This window comes from Podarcis erhardii (genome assembly GCF_964252035.2).
Source record: "Podarcis erhardii genome assembly, chromosome: 8".
Lineage (NCBI taxonomy): Eukaryota > Metazoa > Chordata > Lepidosauria > Squamata > Lacertidae > Podarcis > Podarcis erhardii.
Window position 1 is genome coordinate 7,000,169 of NC_138499.1, and position 14,381 is coordinate 7,014,549.

At 41.3% G+C, this 14,381-nt stretch overlaps 1 protein-coding gene across 3 annotated transcripts in view; it reads left to right on the forward strand.

The window, feature by feature from the left end:
- TRAPPC9 (trafficking protein particle complex subunit 9) overlaps positions 1-14,381 on the forward strand; it is a 264,093-nt gene that overhangs the window by 6,421 nt on the left and 243,291 nt on the right. For 2 of the 3 annotated variants that reach the window (XM_081874037.1, XM_081874038.1), the window contains exons 3-7: positions 9,247-9,392; positions 9,885-10,013; positions 10,428-10,454; positions 11,001-11,122; positions 13,331-13,456. In XM_081874037.1, the coding sequence (XP_081730163.1) occupies positions 9,247-9,392; positions 9,885-10,013; positions 10,428-10,454; positions 11,001-11,122; positions 13,331-13,456 (550 nt within the window). The remainder of the gene's footprint in view (positions 1-9,246; positions 9,393-9,884; positions 10,014-10,427; positions 10,455-11,000; positions 11,123-13,330; positions 13,457-14,381) is intronic. The other variant, XM_081874039.1, reaches the window with a different exon arrangement.

The window sequence follows — 14,381 nt, forward strand, 5'->3', positions numbered from 1 at the left end:
TAACAGCTTAGCGGCTTAGCGGCTATTAACGGCTTAGCGGCTTAGCGGCTATTAACGGCTTAGCGGCTTAGCGGCTATTAACGGCTTAGCGGCTTTAAGAAAAAGGAAACAAACTCGCAAGAACTCGCAAGACGTTTTGTCTTGCGAAGCAAGCCCATAGGGAAATTCGTCTTGCAAAGCACCTCAAAAAACGGAGAACTCTTTCGTCTAGCGAGTTTTTCATCTTGTGAGTTTTTCGTCTTGCGGGGCACCACTGTAAACCCTAAGGCTAAGATGTAAACAATCCCTAGACAGTTGGATGGTGCCTTGTATGCCTCCTTCTGGCAACTGCTGCTGGTGCCAGATGTATTGCCTTGCTTTCCTTCAGACCACATCAGTGAGGTGGAGGGTGTGTGTGACTTGTTGTCTGGGTAGCCCAAGACCTCCATGCACACCGCTCAGGCTTGCACCCCAGGATGGTCACTTCATTGCTGCTAATGTAGCAGTTTGACTTCACCCCCTGGAGGCACACTCCATTGTCTCTCAAGACAGATGGATGTCAACAACAACCAACAACAGGCTACCCCAGACACCTGTGATACACTTAGAAGACATATGTAGATGTATGTACCAGTATCTAAAAAGCAAAGAAAAAGCAGAGGAAAGGAGAACATGCATTTTGAAAGGTGCTCTGTTTTAGCTCAGCATTTGAAAGCCATTTTAATCCCTGTAAACATGTAGTGGTTGATTAAGGTATCACACGTCCCAGAAATAGCTTATGTGTATTTCTAGCAGTGTATTGGGGCGCCTAGGACTTGCCAATCGTATGGTCGGCGGTTCGAATCCCCGCAGCGGGGTGAGCTCCTGTCTTTCGGTCCCAGCTCCTGCCCACCTAGCAGTTCGAAAGCACCCCTAAGTGCAAGTAGATAAATAGGCACCGCTTTATAGCGGGAAGGTAAATGGCGTTTCCATGTGCTGCGCTTGTGCTGGCTCGCCAGAACTGCTTTGTCACGCTGGCCATGTGACCCGGAAGTGTCTCCGGACAGCGCTGGCCCCCGGCCTCTTAAGTGAGATGGGCGCACAACCCTAGAGTCGGACACGACTGGCCCGTACGGGCAGGGGTACCTTTACCTTTACCTTTATTTCTAGCAGACACATGAATTCTTTTTATTTTCACTGGAATGTTAATATAGTAGGTACATACAGAAATCATATTGCAGGCACCCACAAATAATAGTCTGCTTTCTAATTTCAGGATTCCTCAATAAATGTGAAAATTAATTTTTTGTGGCTGTTAATATGCAATTGTTTCTTAAAGTTAGAAAAATGTATATTTCAGATTTTTAGGTGGTAGTATCTCATTTTAGACCATAGCAGAGAGGTGACTGCAGGTGTTTGAAATTATTTTTGTAAGTAATGTAGGAAATTGCCTGTAGTAGATTGGCATCATTAGATGTACTTGAAAATGTTGTACACACAAGTGAGCATATTACCTTCATGAACTGCAGTTCATCGTGCGTGAGATTCACATCAGATACATAGCTGCCACATTTATTCTGCAATTTAGGTAGATGTGATTATGGTGGTAGTTATTTGTATTGTGCTTCATTGGTAGCAGATTAGCCAATTTATTTCTTTTTACATGGGTACATGCTATGGCAAGACCCTTAATGGTGTTGACATAACTGCAGGACAGTCTTTGAGTGTATATTAAAAAAAAGAATACCATAGATGCTTAACTTTTATGGAGTGTTGGAACTAAGGGTGCAATCCTAATACCACTTACCTGGTAGTTGGCTCCATTGAATTCAATGGGATTTACTTCAGATTGGACATAGTTCAGATGCAGTATTCTTCCATTGAGGCTCCAATACTTTGGCCACCTCATGAGAAGAGAAGACTCCCTGGAAAAGACCCTGATGTTGGGAAAGATGGAGGGCACAAGGAGAAGGGGGACGACAGAGGACGAGATGGTTGGACAGTGTTCTCGAAGCTACAAGCACAAGTTTGACCAAACTGCGGGAGACAGTGGAAGACAGGAGTGCCTGGCGTGCTCTGGTCCATGGGGTCACAAAGAGTCGGACACGACTAAACGACTAAACAACAACAACAATTCTTCCACCACCCTCAGAATACTGGAACCAGTGCTGAATGAGAATGAATGAATTTATTAATACGGTCACAGACCAGCGTCTGGAACCAGTGCTGCTTTAAGTCTTTTAAATTGGAGCTTAGAGTTCTGGGCTGTAAAGAAAAGAACCAGTTAGATATAGTCATTTTCAACACTATCTGTTCTCCGTGCCTCTTTTGATTCAATAACATTTCTTACCGTTGGGTAGCAACCTGATTCTGCCTAACCAAACTTCTACGCAGTTACCTCTTTTTCAATAATTGTCATTTCTTGCCCATTTAAAATCAGTGATGAGAGTCTTAACAAAAGTCTTCAAGTAATGGAATCCATAAAATTTAGTCATATTTGAGGTAGACCCACTAAAGCCAATGGACAGCAGTTTAGGGAAGCAGCCCTATGCACAAGAAGCCAGCATGAAGCAAGGCAGTGTAACTTAAGCTGGCGTTAAGTTACATCAGATCAAAACCCTGTTCAGCTCTTCCTTAGCCAGGCAGAAGGGGAACAAGTCTTTAAAATAGTGTTCTGTGGTGAGTTGCCAGGTCACATGATTGAGCTGAACAGGCTCCAACTTAAGTTCCCCCTTCCTCTGGTCCCACTCCCTCCATGCCCCCAAAACACCCTGTTTGGGGGGCTTATACCAACTTCTTCCGGTGGTTGAGCTTGGATGAGTAAATTACACAAGTGCATCTTTGGCTGAGCTGGGGCAGGGGACTTAACACTGGCTGAGTCTGGCTGAACTTCAGAGCCTCTGCATCCTATGGGGCTTATCGTGGCAGGTCTTGCCGTAGGATCACCCCCTAAGTAATGTCCATCAATTTCCTTGGGTCTGCCCTGACTTAGTTGGATACAACCTAATGCTGTATGAAGCACGTTGTGAAGCACGTTTGTGGTTGGTTGAGAAATTTCAGCTCACGTCTCCTTTTCCTCCTCTATTCCAGACCTGCCTTCCCTATAAGTGGTATTTAAACACTTGTTGAAAATATAGTCCACAACTGGAAGAATTGTGAAACTAGTTCTGTGAGCTCAAAGGGACTTTAAGCCCTTTATGCATGGACACACAAATCAGTCTTCCTGTGAACTGAACTGCTTTTGAAATGAAGGGGAGTTTAAAAAACAGGTTGCGGTATAACTAGGGGAAGAGCTGTTCTTAGTATAGATTCTGCTGCAACTGGCAAACCTGTCTGTCAGCCTAAGCAGGTTTTGGGATCCAACTGCTGTTCATGGTGCTGAAGTAGTGATTAGCCAGACAGCTCATGTTAGTAGATGGCAACACCTGCCTTTTGTTGATATTGGAGATCTATTTGTACTGGAAAGGTTTGCACTGTATTAATTGAGTGTAATCAGAGCTGCTGATCCCATGCAGGGTCGTCTAACCAAAATTAAATTATCCAGGAACAGATGAAATTAATTACTTATAAGCTACAATCCTATACACACCTGGAGTAAGTCCCATTGAACTCCACTGAACTTACTTGTGAGTAAACATCCATAAGATTGCACTGTTAACAACTTCTGTGTGCTGAAGCAAAGAAGGGGTTTCCTAACGCATTCACACATCCAATATTTGGTACGTCACTGAGTAAAGAGTTATACAAAGTATCAGTTGTTTATTAAACTTGGTGGCTGTTAGCTTCTTAAGCTACAAACTGAAAGCCAGGAACACAAAATTAATTACAGTGTCAGGTTGTTGAATTGTAGCTAAGATTTTTGGTATTTGCTACTTCTTAGCATTTTGGTGAAATGGTACACTGATTCAAATGCAGTCATATGTGCATCATTTTGTTTTTTAACTCAAAAGGCATCACTCACCTGTAAACATGTTGATGAAGATCCATTAATTTACAGTTGCTTTGCTCTTCTAATCTGTAATTCTAATGTGCTTTCTAAACATCTCTTTATTAAGTAATTGGTGTGGTTTCCTTCACTTCTTCTGTGTATACATGGCTATTTTATTTCTAATTACTGTGTGTGTTTCTAATTTTTGTTTTGTTCCTTCCTTGTTTCTTTTCTCTCTCTCTCGTACTGCCCTGTGAGTGTGTTTTTGGGTCTCAAAAGGTAGGCTTTTGATCACATTGCATTTTTAAAAATAGCTAGTTTTTGTGTGCTGCCTTCTTCCTTTGCCTCTGTTGCATACTATAGTGTTGCTTTTTGTGTCTTTATTTAACACAGCAATTAACTGTTGCTGCCTGGACTCTTGCTGGAGTTTATCTTTTTGGCATTTTGGGCAAGGCTTTTTTTAAAGTGCTGAGATTTGTCTAAGTTGCCTTCTTGAGTTGGGGGTGGGGAGGGAGTAAGGAGTACTGTTTAAACCTTTTTTTTTTTTTTTTTGGTAGCTCCAGACACCCAGAGCTTGCAGGGTTTGTGTTTAGTTTGATTTAGGATTTTTCACCATCTAAAACTCTACAGCTATTATAATGCTCTTGCATATTCAGTTTCAAGACTGAATAGGTCCTCAGCCATGGAACTTGTTTCTGGCTTTCAAAAGCTATCAACAACTGTAGCCAAGCATGCCATCTTAACTTGATTTTTGTTGTTGTTGAAATAGTTCTTGTAACATTTAACATGAAAATATTCATTTATTTTGCATGATTTTCTTTTGCTTGAGAAATTTTAAAGAGATGCTAATCTATAATGACTTGTGTTGTCATTTAGGAGTGAATGAAACTGATAATTGTAAATCCAAAAGTACAGTGGCAGCCGTCTGATGTATTTAGTGTATTTTAATTGGGGTGCATTCATAAATTTTCCAGTGTACACAACGTCATTTGATTGCAGCTACTTTTAAATTGCTCACTGAATAGGCTGATGGATGCAGAACCCACTCAGTGGGCATAACCAAGGGTACAGTGAGTGGAGTCTTGTGAATATATGAGCATAAACTATTTTTTTTTAAAAAAAGCTTTCCTTTTTGACATTTATGGCACTGAAGCACATTAAAATGCAAGTGGATAGCAGAGGGTGATATTTTCTCCCTGACAATCACTTGCAGACTGATCGCATTAAAAATATCTGGGTCGTTCAGTTTGCACCTTCTTCAAATGTGGGAATAGACTTCCAGTTCAGTTGTAGTCTGACCTAGAGTAAATTGTAGTAGTTCACTACCACTTTTTTATTTTCTTGTTTGATGTTTCTGTAAGGGTCTGAGGAGAGAAAAAAGAAAGAGGGGCAGAAGAAACAATGTTAAGGAACACTCATGAAACTTCATACTTAGTCAAATCATTGTATTGTCTACTCTCTGGCAGTAGAGCTCCAAGGATATTTCACAGCCCTTCTGCCTGATCTACTGTTAACTGGAGATGTTGGAGATTTGAACCGGAAGTTGTTTGGATGTATCCTATCCCTGCCCTAAAGCTAATCCATGCAAAGGATCAACCTTCTTTTCTGCTTCATAAGGAAGAGCCCACCAAGAGCTCAGATAGGCACCTTTCAGAATAGCATAACGTTTGGCTTCTTGCTCTGCTACACAAGCCATAGGAGCATGGGCAGATATATTTTAAAAAATTAATTATGTGTTGCAGGTTGTGGGTAATGGTGGGTCCTATGCCTATAAAGGCTAAAGCCTTGCACTATGGCAGGTTTGGTTAGATATATAAGTCATACCTGTGCAACACCGAACTGTATAATAAGCTGGTGGCCAGAGCTAGATCGCATGTTTTGCAATGCAGAATTAATATTGTATAAAATCTTTCTTGAACGTGTTGAAAGCCAGGCTATAGATAGTGAAAGTCTTGTCAGTCACTTTTCAATTGCTAACATCATGGCAAAATTCTCCCATGAGACTCTGTTCCACATCCTTAGCTAACAAGGGGAAAAAGAAGGATGCATTCTTGTTTGCATTGTTTTCTGATTAAAAGTTTCATATCCAAAGTGTGGTTTCCCTACATGGGTTATATGTTGTTAACTCTTTGCCCCTGGGTGCATTTAATTGCCAGGACTCCTTCCTTGCATTTGCGGAGGTGTCAAAGGCTTCCTCTTCCAGTCACCCAGAGGTCACCTAGAGCAGTGTTTCCCAACCTTGGGCCTCCAGCTGTTTTTGGACTACAATTCCCATCATCCCTTGCCACTGGTCTTGCTAGTCAGGGATGATGGGAGTTGTAGTTCAAAAACAGCTGGAGGTCCAAGGTTGGGAAACACTGACCTAGAGCACTGTTCTAACTTTGGTCATTCATCCATAAACATGAGCAATAATAGCAAGCGGTTGCTGTTGTTATTGTTTTCAATGATGATTCTACATCCCTGCTTAACAATAAATTTTCACAAGGGGCATATTTTGTATTCAGTAAGTGCTGAAGAGCCGGTAACGTTGACTCTCCCTGCTGACTTGTATCCATGTGGTCCAAGGCCAAGGCAAAGGGCCCTTCCATAGAGATAAAAGCAGGAGATGCTCTGTCTGTGTGTCGTGGACATGGGAGTAGATAGCTGAAGCGGGTTGGGAAGAATGCCAGGACAGAGAAGGTTGCTGCTCACATTGGAAAGGCGGTGGGTTGCTCCTGCCTATAAATTACATGCTTATAAATGAAATGGTGCTCAGACCATTTTGTAAAGAGCAAAGCAGCTTCTGGAGGGTGGAGGAGTTTAGAGTGGTCTTCCATGACAAGACTTCCACAGAACTAGAGTCACTACAAAAAATAAAATGAAAAAAGTATAGATTATTATTATTATTGTTATTATTATTATTATTATTATTATTATCATCATCAAATGCTACTGGCTATTTTCTGTTTTTATTGCACCTATGGGAATTTAGTATTACAAATATTGCAGAGGCATCAACTTTCCTCCTTATAATAGCTGAATGTTAAAATGTGGTTATTTAGGGTGCAGGCAGCAACATATGGTGATAAAATTTTATTGAATGTTTTAACAGCACTGTTTTTCCTAAATGCACTGAAACACATTTTTAGAAGTTTGTTTTTTTATTACTTCTTCATATCTCATAAAATGTATACAGTTTAGCTATTACTTTTCTCTATGCTGTATTTACTAATGTTTTGTCTTAAAACACAAGCATACATCTTTTCAAACATACCACTGTCATGCAGGGCATATGAAACGATCTTTTAATTAGCCGAAAATCTTCTACTGAGATTGGACTTGAGTACTAGAAAAACTGTTTTTGTATGCACAAAACTTAATGGGTCTTGAAGTAAAAAAATGCATAGTTTCATTACTGTTCTGTATTCTGTAGAGGATTTGTTGAAGAAATCCCACTTTATTGGCTATGGGAACAATCCTGTGCACAAAAACTGTCATAAAGCAAGCTGGTATATGTTAAATTGGCATAAAGTTATACCTGATCCAAACTCCATTGAGCAGCTGGACTACTGCTGCAGCTCTGCCTATGCCTGGCAGAGGAAAAACAAGTCTTTAAAATAGTATTTTACTCTGACTTGCAAGGCCACATGACAAAGCTGAATGGTTTTATGATCCAGCCTAAATCTCCACTGTCTGGTCTTGCCCCTGCCATGCTCCCAAAGTGTCTGCTTTTTCAGGGGTGGGGGGTAGGGACTTACATTGGTTTCGGCTCTTCATTGAGAGAATTGCTTTTAATGAAATTACTTCCTTGCTGATATCTATTAATACTTTTAAATCTTCAGAGAGATTGAGTTTCAAATATCTTGCCATTCTGAAATTCCACGTTCTTCACATGTAATATAGTCTTGCAGTTCCTCTCAAGCTGTGGAGCCAAGTTAATGCATAAAAAGTTCTGCTTTTGCTTTGCTCAGTTTATAACCTGATAGTACTGCAAATCATAAACTATTCCGTTTCACTAAAGTAAAAAACAATTAAGCAGCCAGTGTCATCTGTCTCTATCAAAAGATTCCATAACTATTAAACCACACTGAGGTTGTAGTGCAGGAGCCCATGGGTGGCTTTTGTGGAATCTCTGCCATAGATGTGCAGTTTTAATTTAGCGAAAGTTCTTCATTGATCTTGGAAATTGCTGCCTCACCCTAGCAGAACACCTTCACTAGTCAAGCACTTCCGTGATGTCAGGTCAGCTAGTGGCATAAAAAAAGAATGGGACAGACACAGAGGAAAGTGAAGAGGTCAGAGGATAAGGAGAGGCATGTACGTTCTTTGGGATGTTACCGGAAAAATCCGAGGGCTATTGCAACAGGGTGCTCCCCTCACTTGCAGGTGAGAGGAAAGACACAGAAAAATGGTGTGCAAGACCTTATAAAAACTTTTGAAATTCCCATCCTCTAGGTCAAGCCCACCCCCAGAAACATCATGCATACATTACAGAAAGGAGGGGTTGAGGGAGGAGTTGTGGTGGTAACCTGAGTGTCCTGTCACCTGGCTGGTTCCCTTCTCCTCCTCCCCATGAGTCATTTTCTGAAGACAAAAGGTAGTCGCAGTTTCCTGCCCCCTGAGGGAAAATCTGATCATTGTCCTTTGTTCCAGTCCATGCTGAATCCATTCCCATATGCAAGTTCTTTGTGATCTTGATTGTCTTCTGTCTAGGACCATCAGGGTTGGCATAGCAACTGGGCAGGGCTCCTGTGGATGTGCTGGGATGGTGAAGGGATTATGGTGCCCTGTATCAAACCTTCCCCATTTTGTAGTCCTTCGTTCATGGAGTAAAATAAAAGTAGAACAGTGCAAATCTGATGCATGGTTGATTTTCTATGAATTTATAACAGAAGCGTAGCGTATGTGTAGTGTGTGAGTGTGAGTGTGTGTGAAGTTTGTACAAACTGAATGATGGGGGGGGGGGTTTCCTGCTACAGGGTGATGGTTGCCAACACTCAAGATAGCTTCCACTGATACAACTATTGCTAGTGTTGCATATACAGAATGTGGTTTTGCTTCCAAATGTGATTTATTTTATTATTATTATTATAGTTGCTATCTTTGTTTTTATTTAGCCTTTTACATTGATGGCTGAAATAGGTCTGTCTGCTCATTGGTGAGCAGAAACGGCTATTTATTTCATCAGCTTTTATATCTCACAGTTGTATCCAGAAGTCAGGGAGCACAGGGTGGCTAAAGACATAAATATTGTTGCGAAAAAAATATACCTGTACATGATGCATAAATTGATAGAGAAATGTTAAAGCAAATAAATCTAATGCCTTCTGGTATGCTGAGGTCAACGAAGCTCATCGATCTCTGTATATTCTGTGTTCTAGACATTATAAGAAGCGATGCCAGGGTCGTATGCGGAAGCATGTCGGTGACCTATGTCTGCAAGCCGGGATGTTGCAAGATTCCCTCGTACACTATCACATGGCAGTGGAACTTCTCCGTTCTGTGAATGACTTTTTGTGGCTTGGAGGTGGGCAAAATGAGTAACAAAACGTAACCGTTTTTAGAAACGGTTGACCCGGGTTGCAATCTGATTAAATTATATTTGGAGCAGATCCATTGAGATCAGTGGATACACGATTTATATCCACTTTCTGCCTTTACCTGCTACAACTTAGATGGAAATTAATTCATGTTTTAAGTCTTGGTAATGAAACAGAAGTGACCTTAACATCCATAATAAATCTGTAACAAATTGTGATCCACAGGGCTGGGTATGGTAGTGCACACCAAGGGATTTCACACACCCTGCCTATGAAAGGAATGGTGGATTTTAAGGCTGCTTTGGCAGTGCTTTGAGATAACCACCACCACCACAAATTTTATTATTTATATCCCACCCATCTGGGTTTCTATTGGCCTGGGCCAGCCTCAGTACCTGCCTATATTTCTTATACAATTTAAATCACATGAGTAGGCTTGAGAGATTGCTGCCACTTAAAATACTGTTTTTAATCTGTAGCTGCTCTTGAAGGATTATGTTCCGCCTCAGTTATCTATCATTATCCTGGAGGCACAGGTGGTAAAGTTGGTGCAAGAAGAGCACAAGGAAGTTCACTTTCTGCAGAGGCAGGCAACAGGCACAGACCAGGTAAGCAATATACTTGCTTTTCTTGGAGGATTTTCTCCCTAGTATGTTTGGCAATTAAGTATTTGGCAGGCTCTGGTATTTCCCCTAGACATCAACAACCATCATGGCATGATGGGAGTTGTTGTCCACTGCCATTGGTAGGTTGACCACTCCTGATGTAAACAAAGAAAGCTAAGCTAAATGACCCAAGGGTCTAACTTGGTAGCTTGTGTAGAGTCATCTGTCAGGCTGTAGGAAAGTATGTGATAACAAAGTTTATCAAAACCACTTGGCAGCTGTTTGTTTCAATGTCAGTAATGGGGTTTTCTCAGAATTCTGTAGCTGTTTGGCATGTTTTCAAATATATTTAATAGCTTGGGTTTTTTTTTTTTGGAAATAAAGAAGGTTAATGTTGTCACTTTGATTTTCCTTTAGGGGCACAAGAAGTTCTTATTGATCCAGGTATACTGTCTTATTAATCTGCTGTGTCAATATATATATTTGTGTTAATTGTTTTCTAGTTCCTATATGTTGTTCCTAGAGTTCTCTTTTTTTAAAATAGTAGTTTCTACTTCATATAATCTTTAAATCATTTTTTAAATTTTCCTTTGGAGAACAGGCAAATTCATTTAAAATGTTGCATACCATTAAGTGGCATTTCCTTTTTTCCTTATTATGTAGACAACATAATACAGCACTAGTTTGTCAATTTTGCCAGAGATTATTTTATGTATGCTTATGTTATCAAAATAAGATATAATTTTCAACTTTTTGTGCAATTAAAAAAAGAAAGAAATTTAATTCTGTGACAGTGAATCAGCAAACTGATTTTTATTTACATTCTAAAATTTTTAAAAGGTTTGTTCATTGCTAAAACTTAGTATTGGTAGAGTTAATTTGTCTTGAAAGGCTTTTCTGAAACATTTTTTGGTCTGCTTTGCTCTTACCCAGGTGTCATTAACTGGCAGCCATTGTTAATTTGAAATTTCCTGCTTTCCTCCAATGCAGGAGCCCTCACGTCAAATGGCATTAATGCAGATACCAGTACTGAAATAGGACGGGCCAAGAACTGCCTTAACCCTGAAGACATCATAGATAAATACAAAGAGGCCATTTCTTACTACAGCAAGGTGATGTTGCTACATTATGAGGGATTTTGATGTGTGAAATAAAGGCAGTCAGCTTCATTTTGAGTGGCACCTCTAGTAGTGGGCACATGATTTCCTGTAAGAGTGTACAGTACTTCTGATGGGCATACAAGATAGTGTTGATGCTGTCGAGCTGCTAACTCTATAAACTAGCACCTATATATGTAGCTGCTGAGGTTTCCTAGAAAATGGCTTTTTATAGTTTAAATTGTGGTTTTTAGAGTAGAATGCTAGGCTTATGCACCAAGCAAAGGTGAACTCATGCTTACACTGATATTTTTAGAGAGTTTCCACTACTTTCAGATATAGCAATGAAATTATGGTTTATCATTGCGTGAAGATTTATTTCAGGGGTCAGCAAACCTTTTCAGCAGGGGGCTGGTCCACTGTCCCTCAGACCTTGTGGGAGGCTGGACTATATTTTGGAGAGAAAAAAATGATGCCAGAGCACCATGAGCCCCAGTGGCTGCTTACCTGTGTCTTGTGAGCTGCAGGGGCTGGTGGCAGCGGCGGAGGGACGATGAGTGGCGCGCAAAAAAGGCTCCGGAGAGGGGCTGCTTAAAATTCTAGCTGCTTGAGCGCTGCTGCTGCTGGCACCAATAAAGCCCAGCCCCCTTCCTCCTCTAGGCAGGGCGGGGAGAAGCCAGGAGGAGGGAGGGAGGAGGCGCAGGCGCTGGCGCTGCCTGAGGGAGAGGGAGGGAGAGGGAAAGAACGTGTGCACTGGCAAGCCATGCAGTGAATCCCGGACTGTCCATGGGCCGGATACAGAAGACAATGGGGCCTGATCTGGCCTGCGGACCTTAGTTTGCTGGCCCATGATTTGTCAGATCCCTTTCACTTTTCCAGGATGGAGAAAACTTTCACTTCTGCTTTAACTAACTATGGTTAGTTAAATCTGGAGTGGACAAAGTGGGAATAGCCTTAGCTACGGTTTAGCAAAATAAGCCAACTTTAAACTGGTTTATGATCCTGGCTTGTTCCAGTAAGTCATTGGTGGGGAGCCTTCTGCCTGTGAGCCTAATTAGGTCCACCAAGCCTTGGAGGTTGACTCCCTAGGTGGTTTTGGGGGAAACCATGCAATCTTTTTTGTATGAGGTCAGGCCTTGGAAAGTTCAAGGAAGGATTTTCCTTTGCAGCCACAGCTTGAATTTAAGCCACAGATGCAAAGGAAGAACTGTGGCTGCAAAGGAGTACTGTTCCTTTGCAGCTGTACTTGGGACTTTAAATTCCTGACATCATATGAAGTCAGGTGAGAGATAGGTGGGTGGCCCTGTTCATCTCTCAAAGTGCCCTCCAGAGGTTGGTTACTGCTGGATCCAATTCACCCTTGCTGCAGCAAACCTTAATTAGACTATCCATATTTTATGGTTTGGACATAACTGAAAATAGAAGTAAAAACTTTTTTCTTGATACTGTGCTGAAGAATGAAGGAGGTGAGAGATCAAAGCTCATTTATGTAACAATTAAGCCATAGCCTTGTTTCTGAATGCAGTCACTGTGTTTTATTTTAACTGAAAAGGCCTCTGAAGGAAATGCAGGTCATTGTATTGCAGTTTTGGCCCCACACTCTGCAACTCTTGCTAACTATGTGAACTTGGTTCAAATGCTTTGGAAATATTACTTTTCTCTCTCCAGAGGCTCCAGCCACATTTGTAGTAGCATTTTCTTTTTACTTTCGCCTTGTACGTAGATTATCTCAAGGCAATGTACAAAATGTAATGAAACCAACTAAGTTAAAAACGGCACAGAAATAACACAAAATGGACCCCCCTGGGTATTCATCCAGCTGGGAAAGCTTGTTGAAACAAAAATGTCTTTAGTTTGTTGTTGTTTTCCAGAAAGTAGGCACCTGTTGTATTTCAGAGGGACTGCTGTGCCACAGAACAGAGGCAGCCATGGTGAAAGCCCTGCTCCAAGATACTGTGGAGCAGGTTTCTGATATGTTTGGAATTTGAAGGAGAAGCTCTCCTGCAGACTGTAGTGAATTCTCAGCATATAGGGATAATTAGCCCCTTTCCCAAATGATTTGCTTTGAATGCAGGTGTTTCTTGGTTCAGTTTCCTGCATGAAACCCTAGAGAGCTGGATGGACCAATGGTCTGACTCAGTATCAGGCAGCCTCCTGTCTGCCAAATATTTTTGGTACATCACTTAATAATGTTTCGATCCTCTATATGTTCTTGTTTTATAGTACAAGAATGCTGGTGTAATTGAGTTGGAAGCCTGTGTGAAGGCCGTGAGAGTGTTGGCAATACAGAAAAGGAGCATGGAAGCTTCTGAATTTCTTCAGAATGCTGTTTATATTAATCTCCGTCAGGTGAGTACACTCTTTATCTTTCAACTAAGAATGGATTGACTTGGTTTTTTGAACCCCCCCCCCATTAGCATCAGTGCCAAACACTCTCCCTTGCTCCTCTCCAACCTTCAGCTGCCACTTTAGTGCTGTGGGAGGAATTTGTCACGTTACGTTGAATATTCTGTCATTTCAACTTGCCAGGTAGGATGATTCTCCTCTCCCCGCACCCCTTGTGTTTTTCTGGGGTTTCTACTGACCCCGTCTCTGGAGCCTGTTGTTTTTGGAGGGCAGGACATGCATGGCAGAAGAGCAGGGGAGAAAGTCTCACTGTGCAAATGCAAGTCCTTGCCTAGGGTTCCTGTTGACAGAACTCATTAGGTGAATTTGTTTCTGGCTCGTATGAAGCCAGAGTTCCAGTTACATCCATACTGGGAATTCCGGCTTATTGTCGGTTAACAAGCAAGGATGATAAGCGGGGAAATGCTTAATGTCATTTATCAAGCAAGGATAATCTTGCCTTGTTTCCTGAAATTTCCCAGTTTGTATGTATTGGTGACACTTGCTTAATACAAGCCAGGTGCAAAGGACTGAAGTGGTGCTTGAGGAGAGGAGGGCTTGGCCTTGACGAATTGTTCCCTGCTTGATAAATCAAGCTTTATGAAGTCAGCAACGATAATTTAAATGGAGCCATTGTTTGATAATTTCTATAACCCTACATTTGAAGACTCAGTGCCATTTCAGATAAAACCAGTTCAACTGAGAATCCAGTGAAAAGGGATTTAGTCTGGAGAAGCTTGAGCATAATTATGCACAATTGAAATGTGCATTGTCAGGGCACATGGGAAGAAACATAACTATTGTGCCATTATTGAAATACCTTAATAGTGCCACTCCACTGTATGGTTTCCTATAAGGTACATTACAACTGTTGGACCCATTCCAGAAA